This window comes from Lissotriton helveticus, chromosome 3_1, assembly GCF_964261635.1.
Source record: "Lissotriton helveticus chromosome 3_1, aLisHel1.1, whole genome shotgun sequence".
In the NCBI taxonomy this organism is placed as follows: Eukaryota; Metazoa; Chordata; class Amphibia; order Caudata; family Salamandridae; genus Lissotriton; species Lissotriton helveticus.
In genome coordinates, this window is record NC_136061.1 from 587,317,186 (window position 1) to 587,338,637 (window position 21,452).

At 48.0% G+C, this 21,452-nt stretch overlaps 1 protein-coding gene across 1 annotated transcript in view; it reads left to right on the top strand.

The window, feature by feature from the left end:
• The window catches only part of UNC80 (unc-80 subunit of NALCN channel complex), a 2,761,828-nt gene that overhangs the window by 298,830 nt on the left and 2,441,546 nt on the right, over positions 1 to 21,452 (top strand). Inside the window, exon 5 of the mRNA XM_078680564.1 lies at positions 4,333 to 4,456. Within this exon, the coding sequence (XP_078536690.1) occupies positions 4,333 to 4,456 (124 nt within the window). The remainder of the gene's footprint in view (positions 1 to 4,332; positions 4,457 to 21,452) is intronic.

Here is a 21,452-nt window from a genome sequence, read left to right on the forward strand (position 1 = left end):
TTGTTCCAATGCCTGGAGACACTGGGCATAAAAAAACACAGCAGTGGAACTCTGTAAATCAATTCTGAAGGGAAGGGAACACACAGTGATGCTTGACATCTTCATTTCTTACACCTTCTCCCTTACTTTTGGGGTTCCACAAGGTCCAAGCCTTTTTAATCTCTTTGTCACAGAACTGGCCTCTCTAATTCAATAATTTGCTTTCACTCTTACTTCCTATGCAGAAGACACACAAATTATGTTGTCACCCTTTAACAATGTAAACCACACAAGCTCTCAGCTACATACCTGCATGTAGATTTTATGATTCACTGTGTGACTTCGAATAAAGCTTATTTTGATTGATTAATTGATATTTAACTTCATGAGAGAAATTGATGTATGGATGGACAATCACTGTCTAAAACTAAACTCGAGGTCATCCTCCTTGGGAATAGCCCTCAATTTTGGACTCCCACTAGTTGACACTCAGAAATGAGCCCTCTCCCTTTGCCAATTACGAAAGCCAAAAGCTTTGGGGTGAAAATCGATGACAAACTGAACTTTAGTAAACAAGTCAACGCTGCCATTTCCTTATCTTTTACACCATTTGAATAATTAAAAACATTCTCCTATAGATTCCCACCAACACCAGGAAAACAGTGATTTTGTTGTTAGTACTATCTATGATAGATTACTGCAGCAGACTGTAAATCAACCTTTAAGAACAATACCTGAAATTCTTCTAATTCTTACAAAACGCTGCTGCCAGATTACTCCTAGGCCTCCCCAAACATCACTGTCTCTCAAGCAATCAAGGACCTCCATTGGCCGATGTATAGGGACCTCATCAGATTGAAAACTCTGTGCGTAACATCTAAGACCTTGCATGATACAAGCCCTAAATTTCTAAAACAGTGTTTCTCCTGGTATGAACCCAGCAGAAACCTTCAATTGAGACGAATTAAAACAGCCATTGCCTGCAGATTTTTAAAAAAGCAATATGGGGTAGAAGCAGTTTTATATCAGCAGAAGCACTGGAACCTTTTACTGACAAACATCAGGTCTGCTCCTTCTCTGCTTGCTTTCAGAAAGCTCCTGAAATCCTGGCTCTTTAATAACGATCATACTTACAGTCTCTTTTATGTTCCTGCTAAGTTAGCTCCAAGACACCCCTGGGTAAACAAGCGCTTTAAAAATATATTTTACTAAATTGAAATTATTTTGTGCTTATAAAACCTGTAAGCATTGCAGAATTCAATTTTCCTGTTACCTTGTGCAGATGCCATTGACATTCCAGGTTACTACTTCTACCATTTCACTGTTCATTTACTTCAATTCTTTTGGGGAAGTCAAAACTGCCAGAAGGCTTGATACTCATTCCTTCATCGTTACAGAGATTAGATGATGACCTATTTTGAGATTTCTTTTTTTTCTTTTCTTCCCTATGTTTCCCACCTTGTGCAAACCCACCCAAGCTCAAGATATCCATATCTTCCTGATCATCACCTCCTCCCATAGTTGCCAAGGTTTCAGATTGCTTATAAGTTACATTTTCATAATTTCATTGTAATTGTGAGTCTTATAATAATAGCATTCCTAGGCAACTAGAGACCTGGCGAGAATCAGGTCCTATACATATTGAATGATAAATACAGGCTCAGTGTACTACCATAGAGTTGTTAAAAACAATTCATTTTATTCATACAATTTTTTTAAAAGTTCCAACAGTAACATTCATAATGACAAAATAATAACATCAGAACCAATATAACAATACATATAATAAAAATTAATTCACATACATTAATAGAGCCAATAGCTCAACAACATACACAACAAACATTCATTTTTGAGGTGGTATAGACCACAGGTGGCTAAGCTTTGTAGATACAGATCATATTCTCTACCCGCTTTTCGGCGTGACACACACCTTCTTCAGGAGAAGCCACTTGAATCTCTGTATGAAAAATTATATAAAATCAAATCAAACATATAATAATGCAGTACACTGAGTCTGTAACAGGATGTATGGGTGTACAGTGTAAACAAGTACAGAAATGGCATGTTAAAAATGAATTAAAAAACATTTGTTTTCAGTTCTATTTGGTATCACATCCAGTCATTTGCAGACTCTTGAAACAACAAGTAAACTTCTCTTGGAAAGGTGTACTTGACTCACCTGTGTGCTACCATTCCAGCGCCTGGGAGTGTGTCTCAAAGCTGAGCGCTTCACCAGCTAGCTTTATTTACACAGAGCTGCGGTGTGTAAATAAAGCTATGTGAGACTTGACATCTCTGCTGGACTAGTGGGGTATAATGAAGGATTTAGTTATCTTTTATCTGATGTAAAATGTTACTTATTAGAAATAAAACATGTTTGACCATAGCTGCCAAGGTTTCAGATTGCTATGTGTGACATTTTCTTAATTTTAGTGTAGTTATGAATGATATTTCAACGACTATGAGTGACACTTTCTGATGCAGTGAACAAGCCCCGACTTTTGGGTTCCTTCATGACTGTAGGTTTAAGGGTTTCAGACTCCCAAATACCCTAATGGCCCTATCTCTCTCTTGTGACGAAGGCAATCCTGTTCGCAGGTGGTTGCAGCAGCCATTTGTCTCCCATTGCAGGGCTGGTCTTCCTGATCTCAGGTTCTGATTCACACCTGCAAAATCAAGGGCCCCAATATTCTGCGTGGCTGAGGCTTCATCATTTTTCGAGAAGTATAAGACCTGCATATGTCGCCTTCGCAGCACTCTCACCGCCCGCCAGGCTTGCACAGCTCCACCTTTCCAGAGGCTACTGAACAGTGCCACACGCATTCCGCTGGGACCTTGAATTAAATGCACACTTTTTTTTAATGTGCATGATGTGGGCAATTATGTGGAAGTTCATGGTGGCATTAGTAGAATTGTCACTGCATTTAGGACAGTGGTGAGCACAGAAATGTTGCATCACTTCTCAGCCTGAGACAGGTGTCATTACGTGTGTATTGTCTATGCGTGTCAAGTGTCTGAAGTGAAGAAGTCTGTGTATGGCTGCAAGTGCGGGTGTGTCATTCCATGCGTAGAACTTGGAGGAAAGCCAGGCAAGCTGAAGCACATTTGGAACTTTATTACCCACAACTTGAACTGAATGGTTTTAATGTATACCCTTATCTCCAGGACTAGGCACACACTTACTGGCTTGAATTTTCAGCGATGGCCGGCAGCGGTCAGCGATTGCTGCATTTCCACATACACGCTGGCCGTCTCGCCTCTCTCTGTGCGGCCAACCCCATTCGGCTCGCTCATGGCCGGCTCAGCCACAGATTTGGGTATCGGTGCTCCCTCTGGGTCTGTGAACGAACCACTAGGCCGGTGCAGTGTGCCAGCCATGGTGGACCTGGCCTGGTTGGTGGCAGTTGCGACACTGTCCACGGGATTCATGATTACCACGGCGCCGCGAGCTCATCAACAGCAACTTGGTCACACTTGACTATTCTGAATTCTGCCATCCGGGAAGGCGGCTGCTGACCCACTTGCCCTATAACTGTGACTGTGACTGACTTCACTCGTGTCCCGGAGGTACCCATAGGGAGATACTGACTTGACATCAGTATAAATGTATCTCGTGACGTGCCCCCGCATGGTGATTGAATCACTCCAGTTACATTGTAGTGAGCTCAGCCCAGCCCCTAAGAAGTCTGCTGAGCAGCGCGGTGTACCACTCGCTGCCTGACTGTACCACTGACTTGACTAGTTTTATAACAGGCAGTGCTCGGTCCACAGTGCTTGACAATCAGGCACCAGCGCTAATATGCGTGAGTTCGCATGTCAGTGCGGTGAAAATGCATTGGTCTAACGCCTAATGCGTGGCATTTGGCCGGGGTGCCATGTCACCACTGAAATGTGATGTTAGCAAATACATGGATGACACCATGATTGCACCACCTAGTCCCAGTTTCGGTGTGTTGCTGTAAAAAGTTCTGATCCAGTATGATGTGGAATACCTAGTATCCACAAGAAAAGGTAAGTTACTTGTTCTTCTGTCTAAAAATGTATTAATCACGTAGTTTCTGGAATCTGAACAGGGCAGCTAAGGTTTATAAACAAGGTCTACTTTTGTGAAGTACGAAATCAGAAATGAACAACGTTAATTCTAAAGGTTGCAAAATAGCCTGGTTATTTGGAACGCCAATGATGTAACTAGTTAGTAAAGTGTGGATTCTTTCTGTGCAAAATAATCTGATTCTGAAAATGTATTTCCGACATCACAGCCATCGTCGTGATATGCAAGTACACCCATGCTGTACAGTAGAGTCCAACCCTGCATAACTTCTTTGTTTTAAAATAATGTCTTTTTCCTAGGAGTCTGACCTGAACTTTCGTTTGGCCAGCGGCTTGGTCATTTGGCAACCAATGTGGGAGCACAGGCATCCTGATGTACCTGCCTTTACAGCCTTAGTCAAGCCAATAAGAAACATCATTACAGGTACATACTAAGATCATATAAAATGAATATGTCTCAACCATACATCATATTTAAATGTTGTAATCTAACTGCCTCATAAATACGAAACTCGATAATCGATAGAAAACCAGTTGCACACTCCATAATCAACTGTGTCTTAAGCTACGGATAACACTCTAAAAATCTTTGACTGCAGAAATCGGAGTAAGCAAGAAAAAGGTGTTGATATATGTTTTTGTAAGAAATAGCAGACAATTTCGAAATTTCATGGAGCATTATCATTTTCAGATACAGCTAGTGTGCGTAGGGGTTACCTGGGTAAAAAAGTAATCTAATACATTACCACTTGTGTATATTTTCCACTTAAATGTGAGTAGTGTACATGTGCTATGGGGACGAGGGTGCTTACACATCTCTTAGCATATGGGTTTTAGTTAAGATACAAATAATCAATCAATTGTCCAATCTGTAGATGTTATGGCTTTACTGCTTCTGAATAATTGGGGCATTTAGAGATTGGTGTGGAGGGGGGACAGCAGCACATGAGCAGTGATCCTGCCTTGCCGAACTCCCAGTACCACTTCCCATTTAGAAGTGGGGTAACCGGTGGGTTTCCATTATTGGAGGTCAGCTGGCTCAGTTGTTGAAAACCCTTCACCTTGCAAAAAGTCTATCCCTGGACCACCCGGAAATAAATATAGCAGGCCAATCATCTTTAGATTTGAATGCCCACAACTGCCATATGAGGCGTCACTGTCCACGGGAGGTTTGTCTTCTGGGTCTCTTCCCGAGGCCCAAACCTCGCAGAACGGTTCACAGATTTGGCTCTTCTTTTGGCGAAAAAGGAGGATAGCTCTTAGCTGGAAATCGCATCACTCATCACTGGTGGTTACCTGGGAGGCGGATGTCTCTTGCTGGATTAGGGCGGTGGAACGGGTGTTGATTAAAGAAGATAGGGTTACTAAACGTCGCAAACCGTTAGCAGAACCCTGGGCAGAAATTGCACAGGTATGACGTTTGATCTGATGTATGTTGTGTATATGGGAAACACGACATACATCAGATCAAACGTCACCCACTGACTTGACAGACTCTGAGGAATAGGGAGAAACCATTGTAAATGCTTCCTAGCCCCCTTCCCCCCCCACCTCTAATGCCCCCCACCCCAAGATAGCGCCGATACATAACCTATTTGGATTTTCACACAAGACAGACCCCTGGCAGTTAGTTTTTAGTTGTAGTATGGCTTTTGTAGGTTAATATGGATATGAGATTTTCCTTTCTTCTAGTTTTGTTCTTTTTGTTCTATTTCTGTTTCTTTATTTTCTTTTACTATTCAATGGCGTATTCACTTTTGTCATATTAACTGTATAATGTATAATAGAGCGAGACTGAATCCAATGAACGTGCACACAACTATGCCGAGCAGCGATGTCAATGGGCCCGATCACTCCCCTATTGTTGCTAAGACTACAGAGCGTGGTTACATCAGTGAACCTTCATGATATGCTGAGAAGCTTGTCAGGGACAAGACTCAATGTGGGCAATAGATCGGACGGATATAGAAGTCCCTTGTTTCCATTGTAGCTGACTGTTGTAACTCTCTGAAAACTGAATACTTACACAGACAGAGGTGCTCCTCTTGTACTGATACTATAATTATATTGGATGTATTAATGAAACATATATAAATTCCAATAAAAATATGTAAAAAAAAAAATGAGGCGTCACTGTCAAGTCGAAATAACTTTATTTCGGTTCCAGGAGCCATAAAAGTTTGACAGATAAAACATTACAGTTTAAAAGATTTTTTAACACATTTGTGAAACATTATAGTAACATTTCGGGAAGAAAAAAGTTCATAAAATTCAGACAGTTAAAAATGCAATACATAAAAAAAGATGAATTAGAACGGCAGAATATTTCACAGAATCATAAAATCCCAACAGTATGAGTTTCAACAAAAATAGATAGCAGCGTTCTTGTTCAGCTTCTACAACTCATAACGCTTTTTAATAGCCCTTTGATATAGTTAGATACCGCAGTGCAGATAACAGAAGTGGCCAAAGAGTGCTAAAAGTTAAAACCATCAATATATGTGCAAGAACGGATTTCCCTTAAAAGTGGAACTAAAAATGTACCCCTTGCCTCTTTATAGAGGGGGCAAAATAGTATAAAGTGCATAGTGCTCTAGGCTGCCATATTGTCACACGGACAAGGTGTGAGATTAGCAGCCCGCCCTGATTGACACGGAAATGCCCCTAAAAAGTGCAAAGTGCATAAGCGAAATCTAGTTAAGAGAAATCTGAATTGCACATTGGTAGTGAAGGTTAGATAAAATTGCTGCTGAAAGGGGACAAACTTAAGGGGCACATCTCCTCTTTTTGCGAGTAGCGCCTATTGGCTCTAGAGTGATGTGCCTCTTTGATGATGACTTTAACATTTGCCAGACACCTTCTGTAGAAACAATCGGCTTTGTCCTTTCCCCTTGTATGCCATTTCTTAAAGCAACTGTTGTGTTGGCGTGTAATCTGCATAAGAGGGAAGAGGGAAATCAGAGCTTCCTCAAGACCCATTTTCCCCATCAGTGTCCATTGTTTCTCCCTGTTAACGGTATCAAAGGCACTGGACAAGTCCATGAAGGCCAGGTGGCTAGAACCCTTCCTGACCTTCATGTACTTGCCAATGATCAGGGACAGATTGAGACATTGCTCAATGGTACCCAGTCTCCTTCTAAAGCTGCATTGTGTTTTAGACAAGAACCCTGTAGTGGCCGCCCAAGTAACTAGTTGGGCAAGTATAACCCTCCCCAGGGGCGCTAGAGGGCGCACGAGCAGCATGGCCGCACCTCTGTGAGGCTCCTGCCACCTGTGCCAACATCCGATACTTATCCTAAGATAACCACCTCCAATGTCGCTGAAATTTGGGACGCTTGTTGAAAACCTCAGTCCAGGCACTCGCTGAAAATTTGGAGCGAATCGGCCTTCGGAGTCCGGAGATATCCTGCTGTGAGGGGAGCACCGACTGCGGAAGCGGAGACTGGCCGATCGTGAGTTGGGTCGCAGTCGCTACGCGACCCCGTGGTTTCCACGTGGCATGGAGGCCGTGATAAAGGAGCGCCTTCCCTACCGCGACCCCCTCTGCGGGGACACAGGGACAGCGTGTGCGAGCCATTTCTACATGTGGTAAGGGCTGTGGATGGAAGCACCGAAGGGGTAGCTGAGCAGGGCGCTGGCGGAAGTGGAGCCTACCTGATCGGGAGCTGGGACGACGCTATTGCACGGTCCCGGGGATCCTGTGTGGTGAGTGGGCCGCGGCTGTGGTGCGCATCGATTGCCGAGATAGAACCGGCTCGCCCCGAATCCAATGCAGATGTGAAGTCCGAGGACAGCTGAGGGACGCTGGAGATTTGAATTGGCCTTGCGCTGATGCACGGACCTAGTGCTGTTGCAGACGAGCTGCGGCCCCTCCCCCCCCCCAGCATACCCGGTAATGGGCGCGGCTGGACGCTGTTGACGGGGGTAATTATACTGCGGCCTGAACACCTACACACGCCGGGGGGAACGGCTGGGGAACGGCTGGAACACAGTTGCAATTGAAATGCAGTTGGAGCTCCTAGTCCTAGGACGCTCCCGCGCCGCACGGCCACCAGCTGCTGCGTGCGCTTCCCCCTCCGCTCTGCCTTGCTGCCCGACTGCCGCCTGTGCCCCTGGTGTTGTCATTGTCTGAATTGGTCTACTCACGCTGTACTTTTCCTCATCGTTTTTTTCCCACGCTGTATTTTCCCTAACTGTATTATTCCTAACTGCTTTTCTCCCCCTGTCTTAATTGGTCTCCTCACGCTGTATTTGACCTCATTGTGTTTTCCCACGCTGTATTTCTCCTAACTGCTTTTCTCCCCCTGGATTTGCCCTAATTGTTTATCTCACGCTGTATCTGTCCTTACTGGGGCTTCCCCCGCTGTATTTGTATTTCTGTGGTTGATTTTCCCGCTGTTTGACTAGTTTTCCGCCCTCCGTCGTCCCTCCCCGCTCCCCGCTTCCCGCCACCACCGCTGACCCCGCCCATTTCTTCCTTCTGTTCCCTCCCCGCTCCCGCCTCCCAGCTGCTCCGCCCACCCGCGCACTTGGCCATATATGGCGACCGTGCGACGCAGGTGAGTGTGTCCTAGTCCTAGGACGCTCCCGCGCCGCACGGCCACCAGCTGCTGCGTGCGCTTCCCCCTCCGCTCTGCCTTGCTGCCCGACTGCCGCCTGTGCCCCTGGTGTTGTCATTGTCTGAATTGGTCTACTCACGCTGTACTTTTCCTCATCGTTTTTTTCCCACGCTGTATTTTCCCTAACTGTATTATTCCTAACTGCTTTTCTCCCCCTGTCTTAATTGGTCTCCTCACGCTGTATTTGACCTCATTGTGTTTTCCCACGCTGTATTTCTCCTAACTGCTTTTCTCCCCCTGGATTTGCCCTAATTGTTTATCTCACGCTGTATCTGTCCTTACTGGGGCTTCCCCCGCTGTATTTGTATTTCTGTGGTTGATTTTCCCGCTGTTTGACTAGTTTTCCGCCCTCCGTCGTCCCTCCCCGCTCCCCGCTTCCCGCCACCACCGCTGACCCCGCCCATTTCTTCCTTCTGTTCCCTCCCCGCTCCCGCCTCCCAGCTGCTCCGCCCACCCGCGCACTTCGCCATATATGGCGACCGTGCGAACGCGCAGCGTTGACGCGCAGCGGGCGCGCCGATTGTGCGCCGAAGGCGCGCCAAAGGTAAGCCCGTCTGCGCCCGTCCGCGACCGGATCGCGACCAGCGCCAGGACCCCTGGTCCCCACCGACGGAAGCCGACCCGACGAACCTACAGCGCCGCCGACCTCATCGCACTCAACACCGGCCACATCCCAGGATGTCACCGAGCCGCCCCGAAGCACACCCACGGACCCTTCAGCTGCCACGCCTGCAAGTTCACCTGCATCCGGACCTTCCCTGCACCCGCCAAGCCGAACTCCAGCAGCACCCACCTCAAGTGTATCCTGCTCAACACCCGCTCCGTCCACAGACACGCCGTAGAACTCTGGAACCTCCTCGACACCACCGCCCCTGACGTTGCCTTCCTCACCGAGACCTGGATGAACGCCTCCTCAGCCCCAGACATCGCCATCGCCATCCCAGAGGGCTACAAGATCGTCCGGAGGGACCGCGACAACCAGACCGGAGGAGGCATCGCCATCATCCACAGAGACACCATCCGCATCACTACCAACACCGATGACACCCTCACCACCGCTGAACACCTGCACTTCCAGATCCACACCAACCCGAAGACCACCCTCAGAGGCACCCTGATCTACCGACCCCCGGGACCACGCACACGATTCAGCGAGGACATCGCCGACTTCATCAGCCCGCACGCCCTCCCCTCCGCCGACTACATCCTCCTGGGGGACCTCAACTTCCACCTGGAGAACAACAACGACCGCAACACCATCACCCTGCTCGACAACCTCGACAACCTCGGACTCAAGCAACTGGTGACCACCCCCACCCACCTCGCCGGACACACACTCGACGCCGTCTTCTCATCCAGCAAAGACGTCACCGTCAGCCACGCAACAGGACTCCACTGGACGGACCACAGCTGCGTCCACTTCACCTTCAGAAGAACGACGATCCACCACCTCCAGCAACAGGTTGCTCGAAGAAGCTGGAACAAGATCACAGCCGACCAGCTCGCCGCCTCCCTGAGCCAGCACCCTCCCGCCAACTCAGCGAACCCCAGCCAGGCCGCCGACAACCTCACGAAATGGATCAACGACTGCGCGGACGAACTCGCCCCTCTGAGAACCCCACCCAGCAGATCCGGCAGCAGAAAAACACCATGGTTCACCGACGAACTCAAGAGCTCCAAGAAGAACTGTCGAGCCCTCGAGAAAGCCTGGAGAAGGGAACCAACGACGGACAACATGACCACCCTCAAGCTCGCCACCCGGAAACACCACCAACTGATCCGCGCCACCAAGAAAAATGCATACAAGGACCGGCTGGACAACAACGCACACAACTGCAAGGAACTCTTCAACATCGTGAAAGAGCTCTCCAACCCCAACGCCGGAAACAACGACATCACCCCATCGCAAGACCTCTGCAACTCCCTCGCGTCCTACTTCCACAACAAGATCACGGACATACACAACAGCTTCAACAACCAACCAACGCAAGCCACAACCGCAACGACACCACCCACCACCACCCTCCGCACCTGGACCCCGATCAGCACCGAAGACACCATCCGCACCATGAACTCCATCCATTCCGGATCTCCGACTGACCCCTGCCCTCACCACGTCTTCAACAAAGCCGACGCGGTCCTCGCACCCCACCTGCGGGACATCATCAACACCTCCTTCGACTCCGCCACCTTCCCTGAGAGCTGGAAACACGCCGAACTCAGCGCTCTCCTCAAGAAACCTACAGCAGACCCCACCGACCTCAAGAACTACCGTCCCATCTCGCTCCTCCCGTTCCCGGCCAAAGTCATCGAGAAGACCGTCAACAAACAGCTGGCCGCCTTCCTCGAGACGAATGGATCCCTCGACCCCTCACAGTCCGGCTTCCGAGCGAACCACAGCACCGAGACCGCCCTCATCGCCGCCACCGACGACCTTCGAACTCTGATGGACAACGGAGAAACAGCGGCCCTCATCCTCCTAGACCTCTCCGCGGCTTTCGACACTGTCTGCCACCGCACCCTAGTACAGCGCCTCAGCAACATCGGAATCCAGGAGAAGGCACTGGAATGGATCACCTCCTTCCTCGACGGAAGAACACAAAGAGTCCGCCTACCACCGTACAAGTCAGAGGCCACCAAAGTCATCTGCGGCGTCCCTCAAGGATCCTCACTGAGCCCCACCCTCTTCAACGTCTACATGAGCCCCCTCGCGACCATCGCACGCCAACACAACCTCAACATCATCTCCTACGCTGACGACACCCAGCTGATCCTCTCCCTGACCAACGACCCCGCCACCGCCAGAGCCAACCTGCACGAAGGGATGAGAGACGTAGCCGAATGGATGACGACCAGCCGCCTGAAACTGAACTCAGACAAGACGGAGGTCCTCATCCTGGGCTCCACGCCCTCCGCCTGGGACGACTCCTGGTGGCCCCCCGCCCTGGGCACCGCACCCAAACCGACGGACCACGCACGCAACCTAGGCTTCATCCTGGACTCCTCCCTCTCCATGACCAGACAAGTCAACGCCGTCTCCTCGTCATGCTTCAACATCCTGCGCATGCTACGTAAGATCTTCCGGTGGATCCCCACCGAGACGAGGAAGACGGTCACCCAAGCCCTCGTCACCAGCCGACTGGACTACGGCAACGCCCTCTACGCCGGAACCACTGCCAAACTCCAGAAGAGACTCCAGCGGATCCAGAACGCCTCGGCGAGACTCATCCTCGACATCCCCCGACGCAGCCACATCTCCGGACACCTGAGAGATCTGCACTGGCTCCCGGTCAACAAGAGAATCACCTTCCGGCTCCTCACCCACGCACACAAAGCCCTACACGACCAAGGCCCGAGCTACCTCAACAACCGGATCACCTTCTACACCCCCAAGCGCCTCCTCAGATCAACCAACCACGCCCTCGCCGCCGTCCCCCGCATCCGAAGAGCGACAACAGGAGGAAGATCCTTCTCCTACCTGGCCGCCAAGACCTGGAACTCACTTCCGACCAATCTGCGCCTGACCCAAGACCACCTCTCCTTCAGGAAGAAGCTCAAGACCTGGCTGTTCGAGCAGTAGCGGCACCCCCCCCCCCTCCCAGCGCCTTGAGACCCTACGGGTGAGTAGTGCGCTCTACAAATGACCTGATTGATTGATTGATTGAGAGTTACACGGAGGGATGATTGATTAATGTGCGGATACCTGCGCGTGCATTCTGTATTCTGCGGCCATTTGTGACACAAACAGAAACGATCATGATTATGCAAGTGGTGTCTCTATCTCGCTGGGACTTCGCCTGCACATCAGACCCAGAGTGACCACTCAGGACTAGGTAGGCTGGTGTTTATTGATCGAGACTACTGCACGCCTACTGCTCTAGATTGACGGTGCTTTTTGGAGCTGCATTGGGCACATGCTGACATTCCTGTTGGGACTGGGGATCTTGCTATACTGGACACCTGCATGCTTGAGGGTCACAATAGATATTAGCCTCTTGACTGGCGCGGAGCTATTGTGCCATCCTAGAACGGAGATATTTATGCGCATGATGCTGGATGTGGGCGCTCCTGAAGTCGCGACGCTCATTGTATGCTGAGACTGTGTGGTGAGACGACACAGGAGGGACCGAGTTAATCCCCTTCCACTTTGTACCCGCGGAATTGGCTGCTGCCCACAGTGGTTGAGAGGGGCACACGGACTGAGCGGGTTGTGGATGGTGACTGAGCGGATTTATTGAAGTTTGGCAGTGTGGGTAATATAGGCCCGGGATTGTGGGCTCTGCTGGAGTAATACCTAGTGAACGGAGGAACTGGTTGCCGCGACCGTGTCGGTGCATGTCCGGGATCTCTGGGACGTCACGCAGTGGGAATAAAAGTACGCACTCACTAGCTGCGGAACGGCTTCCGAAGGGTACCACCATGGGCCGACAGGATACTCGACAACCGAAACTGTCTTTTGACTCGGCTCAGGCGTCGAAGAAGCCTATGAAGACGGGGACGGACTCGATCGGAGTTCAGAGCCCCCCAGCAGCGGGGCCTAGCTGCGGCGCGACTGCACCGGACATGCATCTCCTACTGCAGGAAATGAAGCAGGGATTCGCGACGGTGGTGGATAAGGTGGATCGGCTGACCTCCAGAATGGACGCCATTGCACAGAAAATGGACGTTCATGAGGAGCGCCTCACGGAGGCGGAAAGAAGGATTTCAGATAATGATGATACCACGGCGTCCCATGCTACTAGACTGTCACGAATGGATAACATCCTCAAAGTAATAGCTGCAAAGAACGAGGAGTTGGAGGCGCGAAGCCGCCGCTATAATGTACGCGTGGTGGGTGTGCCGGAATCTATGAACACTGGAAGAATGGAAGACTATGTTGAACGGATACTCCAAACGGCGATTGGGGTGGATGCCTTCTCCAAGCAATTCATTGTTGAGCGTGCGCATCGTTCCCTTGGCCCGCAGCCCAAGCCGGGTGCTCCTCCTCGACCGATAATAGCTCGCCTACTGAATTCTCGGGATAGAGACACTGCACTCCGGGCTGCCCGAACTGCTAAACAATTGACGAGCGATGGCATTACGTTCACACTATACCCGACTTCACGCCGATTGTCCAGGATCAGAGAAGAAAATTTCTAGGAGTGAAGAAAAAATTACGAGATCTGCAAATAGACTATGCTCTACTATACCCGGCCAAGTTGTGGGTCACATACCAGGCAAGGCAGCATTTCTTCGTGAACCCGCAGCAGGTGGAGGATTTTCTAAAATCGCTGCAACGTGAACGTGGGAACCGTCCTGTGGAAGAGGAGGCAGAGAATGAAGACGACTGATACACGTGTATGGACTACTGAGGAGCCTCATAGTCTGCTGTGCACTGGGATCGGGAATGGGAAGCATGCTGACTTTATGCAATGGAGTTCAAGACTTTGCTGAGATACTTCAACTATGAACATTCGGGAGAGAGGAAGGCGGCATTGGACTAAGGGTGGTACAGTATGCCAGGCGACACCCCCCATCCCTCGAGTTGCCCCTTCCAGGGCGGTATCGACTTTGGGGACGGGGAGCGGGGGGTGCAAAAGTGCGAACCCTGGATGGCCCTACTAGGGTATACCCCTTAGACATTGTTTATTGCACTGCGGCTAGTTGGGTGTTTGCTAGCGGTGTTGGGAGGAGGGAGGGTTGTGAATGCTGGAGGATTGGGGTTACTTCAGTGGGTGGCGGGAGGGGCGAGACCGGAGTTTGTCTTGTTGCGTGTAACTGGTTATGGCATGGGAGGGGGGGGAGTGACTGGGGTTGCATCTGGATGGAGTCCTTCTGAGACGCGATTATTGCAGACTGCTGAGGACTGGACTCACCGGATTGTATGGGTTGAATGGAGAGGGCTGTTTCCGTTGGTTAGGGAGAATGTATGGAAGGAGATAGCCTATACGACTGAGATAGTTGAGGGGAGGCAGGAGGGTGGGTGGGGCAGGTGGCGGTTTGGTTGCATTGTGCAGAGGATTCACGAGATATTGCGGAGTGATTGGACTATGGTAGATGGCGCGCGTGGGCGGAGGAGAGTGCGGATAGGGGTGATTGTAGCTGCGACTGATGTCTCTGATGATGGCTGACATGGCAGGGAGTAAATTAACGATTATGACATGGAACGTGCGGGGCATTAATGATGCTAGAAAAGGAAGAAATATCCTGGCCTACCTTGATAGGCATAATGTGCATATTGTTTTGCTACAAGAGACACATTTCTGCCCTAGATCGGACTCTAAATATGCTAGTAGATGGGCTTCGATCAGAAAATTTTCCTCATACTCCTCATACTCTAGAGGCACGGCGATTCTGATCAAGAACTCAATTGCTTTTCAGATGTTGGGGGAGATTATTGATCCTGATGGGCGATTTGTGATATTATGGGGTAGATTTGGAATGGAATCTGTTGTTATTGTGAACTGCTATGCTCCGAATGTTGACACACCAGACTTTTTTACCACACTATGGGGGCATGTATTGGCGACAGGTGCTACACACATTATTTGGGGAGGAGACTTTAATGTTACACTGGTGCCTGGCTTGGACCGATCAGATGGTTGTGGCCAATATAATAGACAAGCAAGGGACGTACTGTTAGGAGTCATAGAGGAGGCGGGACTGGTCGATAGCTGGAGATATACCCATCAGGCACATAAAGAGGGCACGCACTTTACATCATACACTAACACGTGGGCTAGATTGGATTATTGCTTTGTGTCAAGGGGGTTATGTGCAGGTATAGATAAGGTATCTCACTTGCCTAGAACTTACTCGGATCACTGCCCGGTGTTACTATCCCTTGTGATTCCGGGACACAAGAGGATACGTCCCCCGTGGAGACTGCTCCCTACTATGCTGCTAGATTTAGTCTTTAGGACAGAGCTGGGTGATGAAATTGCGGAATTCTTCCCCAGAAATAAGAATTCGGTTAATAGTGTAGAGATGGTGTGGGAGGCATTCAAGGTCACGGTCAGAGGTATCTGCATATCCAAGGAAGGGGGGATACTGAAGGACATTCAGAGGACGTTACGTAGGCTGGAACGTGAACTAAAGGAGATTGAACTTGAAATGACAAGACGAACTGATGCGGAGTTACATAATACATTCAGGGACAAGTTGTCAGAGTTTGGCGTAGAAGCAGAGAGGGAGGTAAAGTTTAGGGGGAAATATTGGACAGCGAGGCGTTACTGTGAAGGGGAGAGACCTGGAAAGGTACTAGCCGCGATCACGAGGAAACCTCGCTTCAGTGCCAATATATTAGAAATCATCACATCAGACGGCATGCGTTGTCAGGATACCAGAGGGATTCAGGAGGAATTTCTTTCGCACTATAAACGGCTGTATACTTCTCAACAAACTGACGAGATAGATGTGGGGAGTTTCCTCGATGATATAGCACTGTGCTGGCTCAGTGATGTGCATAGACAATTTCTTAGTGCTCCATTGGAGACCGGTGAGGTCCGAGACGCGATTATGTCGCTTGCCAATGGAAAGGCGACAGGGTTGGATGGGCTCCCCGCTGAGTTTTATAAATGTTACATTGATATCATGGCACCGGTCCTTAAGGAAGTTTTTGAGGAGTCGTTGGAAGTTGGGGAACTGCCGGGATCAATGAGAGAGGTGATAATTACCTCATTGTTGAAGCCTGGTAAGGAACCTACGGACACGGACCATTATCTCTAATTAACTGCGATGCAAAGATCCTTGCCAAAGTACTGGCAACGCGACTCTCGCTGATTATGTCTAAAATAGTTCTGCCGGACCAAGCTGGCTTTGTGCCGGGTCGCGCCACCACCCACAATCTTAGGACGCTGTTCTCCTTGATCCAGACAATTGCCCCGGAATTGCCTGTAGCTGCTGTTTTTTTGGACGCCACGAAAGCGTTTGACTCGGTCGAATGGCCGTATCTATTTACTATATTGCATAAGATGGGGTTCCCCAAATTGTTTATTAACTGGGTCGAGCTACTCTATACTAGACCTACTGCCAAAGTGGTAATTAACGGATTGCTATCGGCTCCTATGATGATAACGAGGGGAACCAGGCAGGGATGCCCTCTGTCACCTCTGCTCTTTGCTATGGCGGTCGAGCCTTTGGCTTGTCGCATCCGTCAACTGCACGGAGCTGGTGCCTTTCGCTGCTTTCAGCGCCAAATTGGTATATCACTGTATGCAGATGATATTACGCTATATGTAAAACATCCTCAAACCAACCTTAATCCCATATTGCGAGAGTTCATTGTTTTTGGTGGGCTGTCGGGGGTACATGTTAATTGGAAAAAATCCCAATTTTTCCCGCTAACGTCTGCGGTTACGAGATTCCAACTTGACTACCCGCTCAAATGGTGTGACTCGGAACTTCGGTACTTGGGTATAGTTGTGTCTCTGGACAAGGACGTGACACTCAGATCGAATTATGGAGTGGCGATCACGAACTTAGCTGACAATGTGACGCGATGGAAAGCCTTACCGCTGTCGATGGCAGGAAGAGCGGCACTTATAAAGATGGTGGTGTTACCAAAATTCCTATACCTATTTCAGAACGTGCCATATTTTCCTGGTGCTTTTTTCTTTAAACAGCTGAGATCGGAGCTCTTACGTCTCTTTTGGGGAGGCAAACAACCTCGGCTGCGCTGGAACATTATTACTCAGCCCTATGAGAAGGGAGGGTTTGATGTACCGGATTTTGACCTATATTACGTCGCTGCCCAAGCGCAATATGCATATCATTGGTTGAAACCCACGCCATATATGCCCCAAATCGCTGCAGAGGACTGGATAGCGCGACCCCTTCCTCTAAATGGTCTCATACTGAGTACAGTCAAAGACATAGAGACGCCATTCACCACGGTTACATGCACCATTGACGCGTGGAATAGGCTTGTACGATTGATAGGGGTCACGAACTTATATTCCCCGCTGCTTCCTCTTACGTACCACCCTAGTATCTCGCTCTTGCAGGAAACGGGATTCCAATTGATGTGCAGACGTGCGAAAATCTCGGTCTGGGGGGACTTATTCAGTGAAGGACGGTTCCGTACCAGGGAACAGCTGTTTCGTGAAATCACTCCTACGCCTCTAGAAGTGTTCTATTACATTCGTCTTAGACAGGGATTGAAGGAAGTGTTACCTAACTTTCCGGTGGAAACGGAACTGGTATTACCACTACATAACATGCTAATATCTGACGGCCGTCATCTTGTCTCTCGATTATATACTGCCATAAGGGCACAGCGCCGAGTGCCTGAGAGCTCGGCGCGGCGATATTGGGCTATAGATTGAGGCAGGGATATTACTGATGATCAATGGCAATATTGCTGCGCTATTACGGCGAATATTGCATCTAGCAGCAGACTAAAGATCATCCATTACAAATTTTACAGCGTTTTTATTATACGCCTGAGAGGAAATTACGATTTCACTTGGCGGCTACTGATAGATGCGACCGCTGTAATGCAACAGGTGCGGGATTCCTCCATTTAGCTTGGGAATGCCCGGGAGTATTTGAATTCTGGACGCAGGTGCAGACCGCGTTGCAGGTCATGACCTCCGGAGCGGTTGACAAAGACCCGCTGATTATGTTACTGGGCTACACGCGGGATGTACCTAAGTCGACTCGGAAATTCACAGACATTGCATTATTACTAGCCAAAAGACGGGTCGCGTGTCGCTGGGGACGGGGTAGAGCTCCTAAGTTTAAGAACTGGCTCGAGGACCTGGTTTATTGTCAGGATCAGAATAATATCTATGGAGAACTGACGCCAGTGCAGAGTAGGCCGACTGATATATGGGGACCACTGCAAGTTTACCTGTTACGAAACACGACAACAGACACAGACTCGGAGATCAACGATTGAGTGATATGGATATGCTTATCACTTGGATAAGACCATTGTGAGATACACCTTGGGAGGCACACCAAAGAACACTGATGTGGGATGCTATAGTGAGTAGGTTGCGGGAAGGGACAGACCCTTTCTTGGACCGTGACCAGGAATGGAGGCTACGGAAGGCAATGTATATGATACACTTTAAATGCAATAACATCGTGAGAGTTAGGTTTATTGAAATGTCACCGGTAGAATGTTCCTAATTGGCTGACTGCTGGATGCTCCTACCCATGTTCCATGTAGACATTACTGCACGTGCCTGCTTATTACTATGTATTACCTGCTACACTGTACTGCCTGTATTCTCTGTTGTAGCGATTCTTTGCCCGTGCTGTCCACTAGCCCATGCTTAGATGCCAATATCATGTCCAAAAAGATGAAGTATGTACTGATATGTCCTCTGCGGTTTGGTGTTTCTTGGTACTATGTAACGGTAACACTTTGCAAAATGAAAAATAAAGTAAAAAAAAAAAAAAAAGTATAACCCTCCCAAGTACCTTTGGTGTAGCGTCTATAATAGAAAATGGCCTATAACATGCCGGGTCACTCCTATTACCCTTTTTAAAAACTGGAACCACGATGGCCTCCTACGATGGCCTCCTTCCAAGTTGGTGGAGTGAGGCCAATGACTACTGCTTTAAAGACTTTTGTCAAGCGAGGTGCCCACAAATTGGGATTTCTTTTAAACAGATCTAGTAGAACCCCTTCAGGACCTGAGGCTTTCAAACAAATTCCCTTCACTAGAGCATCCGCAACATCTGCTACTGAGATGAATACAATTAGTTGGGAAACTGCAGTTACATCTGGGGGCAAATCCTCAATATTCTTCTGTAACTGCTTCTGATGCGGGTAAAATATAGCAGAGAAGTGGTATTTTCAAACATTCCCCAAAATCAATGAGTCCATTCATCTCACATCTTCCGTAAATAGTGGGCGGTTAATAATAAATATCCAAAAGCTTTTAGTGTCTTTGAGTGTGATTGCTCTCACCAGATCTTCCCATGTCAGTCTCAATTCCTCTTTTCTTTTCTCAATGATGTATTTGTATGTTATCCTTGCATTTTTCTTTCTTACATTTTTTTATTCATCATCATCAATTTATCACTTCATTGATACACAACCATAAAGCAGAAAGACAATCTCAGTACAGCATGAATTGTCATCTTGTGCCAATACATATCTTATACAATTGCAATAAATCCTTATTGCTGCACTCATTATAATATACGAAAAACAACATAAACATCATTATAATCATCCCTTCCTAATGCTCCATCGTTAATGCAGCCCTATTCCCATCCTTCCCCTCTTTCCCCCTTTCGAGAGGGATCCCCCTAGCTTTGACCCGGGGAGGAAACTGCTTATACCTATTCACGGCTAATTACTCTCCAGCCTGCATTTCCATTCTATTACTGGAGACCGAATACGCTTCCCTAGCTGCTTTGCTTTCCATCCTTTTTTCTCATATAATCCCTTCTCTAGGCTATATATAGCTAAAAGTCGTGACAGCCATTGTTGGAACGTCGGAGGATTTTGGTCTTTCCATAAAGATGCTATACAAATCCTGATAATAGCCATTGCCAAAAATTAAAATTCTTGGTGAGCTACAGAAACTCCCTCTCTAATCACTCCCAAAACCATTAATTCATTGGTAAATTTTATCTGGATCCCTAGTGCTCGTCCCATAAAATGTTCTATTGCCTTTTGAAGAGGGGCTAGGGTAGGGCATGAGGCAAGCATGTTAATCGTGTCGGCTTCCATGCTTATGCCAATTGTACCACCCCACCAAGCTATTCTTTCTGGTGTATAATACAATTCATAAATAGTTTTGTAATGCTGGGCCTGGAGATTCACCACCTTCAATACTGTGCTTGCCAATTTAAGCGAAATTTCAAGCTCGTTCCCATCTATACCCAATTTCATCCGCCACTTTTCTGAGACTTTCTCCAGATCGTCCTGCTCATACTGGCTCAATTCTCCATATATCTGTCTGATTGAGCATCCGTCCTGACTTTGCAATCGTTCCATGATCGCTTCGCTTTCAAATGCCTTATTTCCTCCTTGCTTTTTTGACAAAGCAGACCTGATCTGCAAGAACTTATACAAATCTCTATGTTCTAAAATATATAAATTTTGTGCTTTATTAAGATAAATTATACCAGTAGTGTCCGTAAAATCCCCAATAGTCCTTACACCAAGCTTATCCCATCATCTCATTGCATTATCATGAAATACCAACGATAAGGATGGGTTCTTAAACAAGGGGGTGTGTTGATTCATTCGTCCAAGTCCCAGCTTTTTCCTGACTGAAGTCCAGAACGCTATTGCTGCCCCAAGCGTCTTGAACTTAACTTTCTTAAAATATCTTGCCTCACTGAACCGTAGAAGCCAGTTATGAGCCTCACCATTTAATAAAACTTCATAAATATCTGGTATACCCTCACCTACCCTCCATTTATCTGAAGTTGTACCTCCTAGTAGCCCCCTCATATACTGGAGAACCGATGCGCAATAGTATGCCCTAAAATCAGGTACTGCCCAGCCCCCTCTGTCTCTATGGAGGGACATAAATTTGAAAGCCCTTCTTGTTCTTCCTTGCACCCAGATGAATCGATTAGCTACTCCTTCCATCTCTTTGAACCAGTTATTGCCAAATTTCAATGGAATAGTCCGGAATAAATACAGGACCCATGGGAGAAATATAATTTTTATTATGTTACAGCGCACTACCATAGTCAAATGTAGATTATTCATTCTATCTAGATCTTTTTTAGATTTTTGAATTACAGGACCCACATTTTTTTCCACTATTTTTGTTAAATCTGATGGTATTATTACTCCAAGATATGAGGCCGAATCTGTTACTCTTTGGTCTATCAGGGTTACTT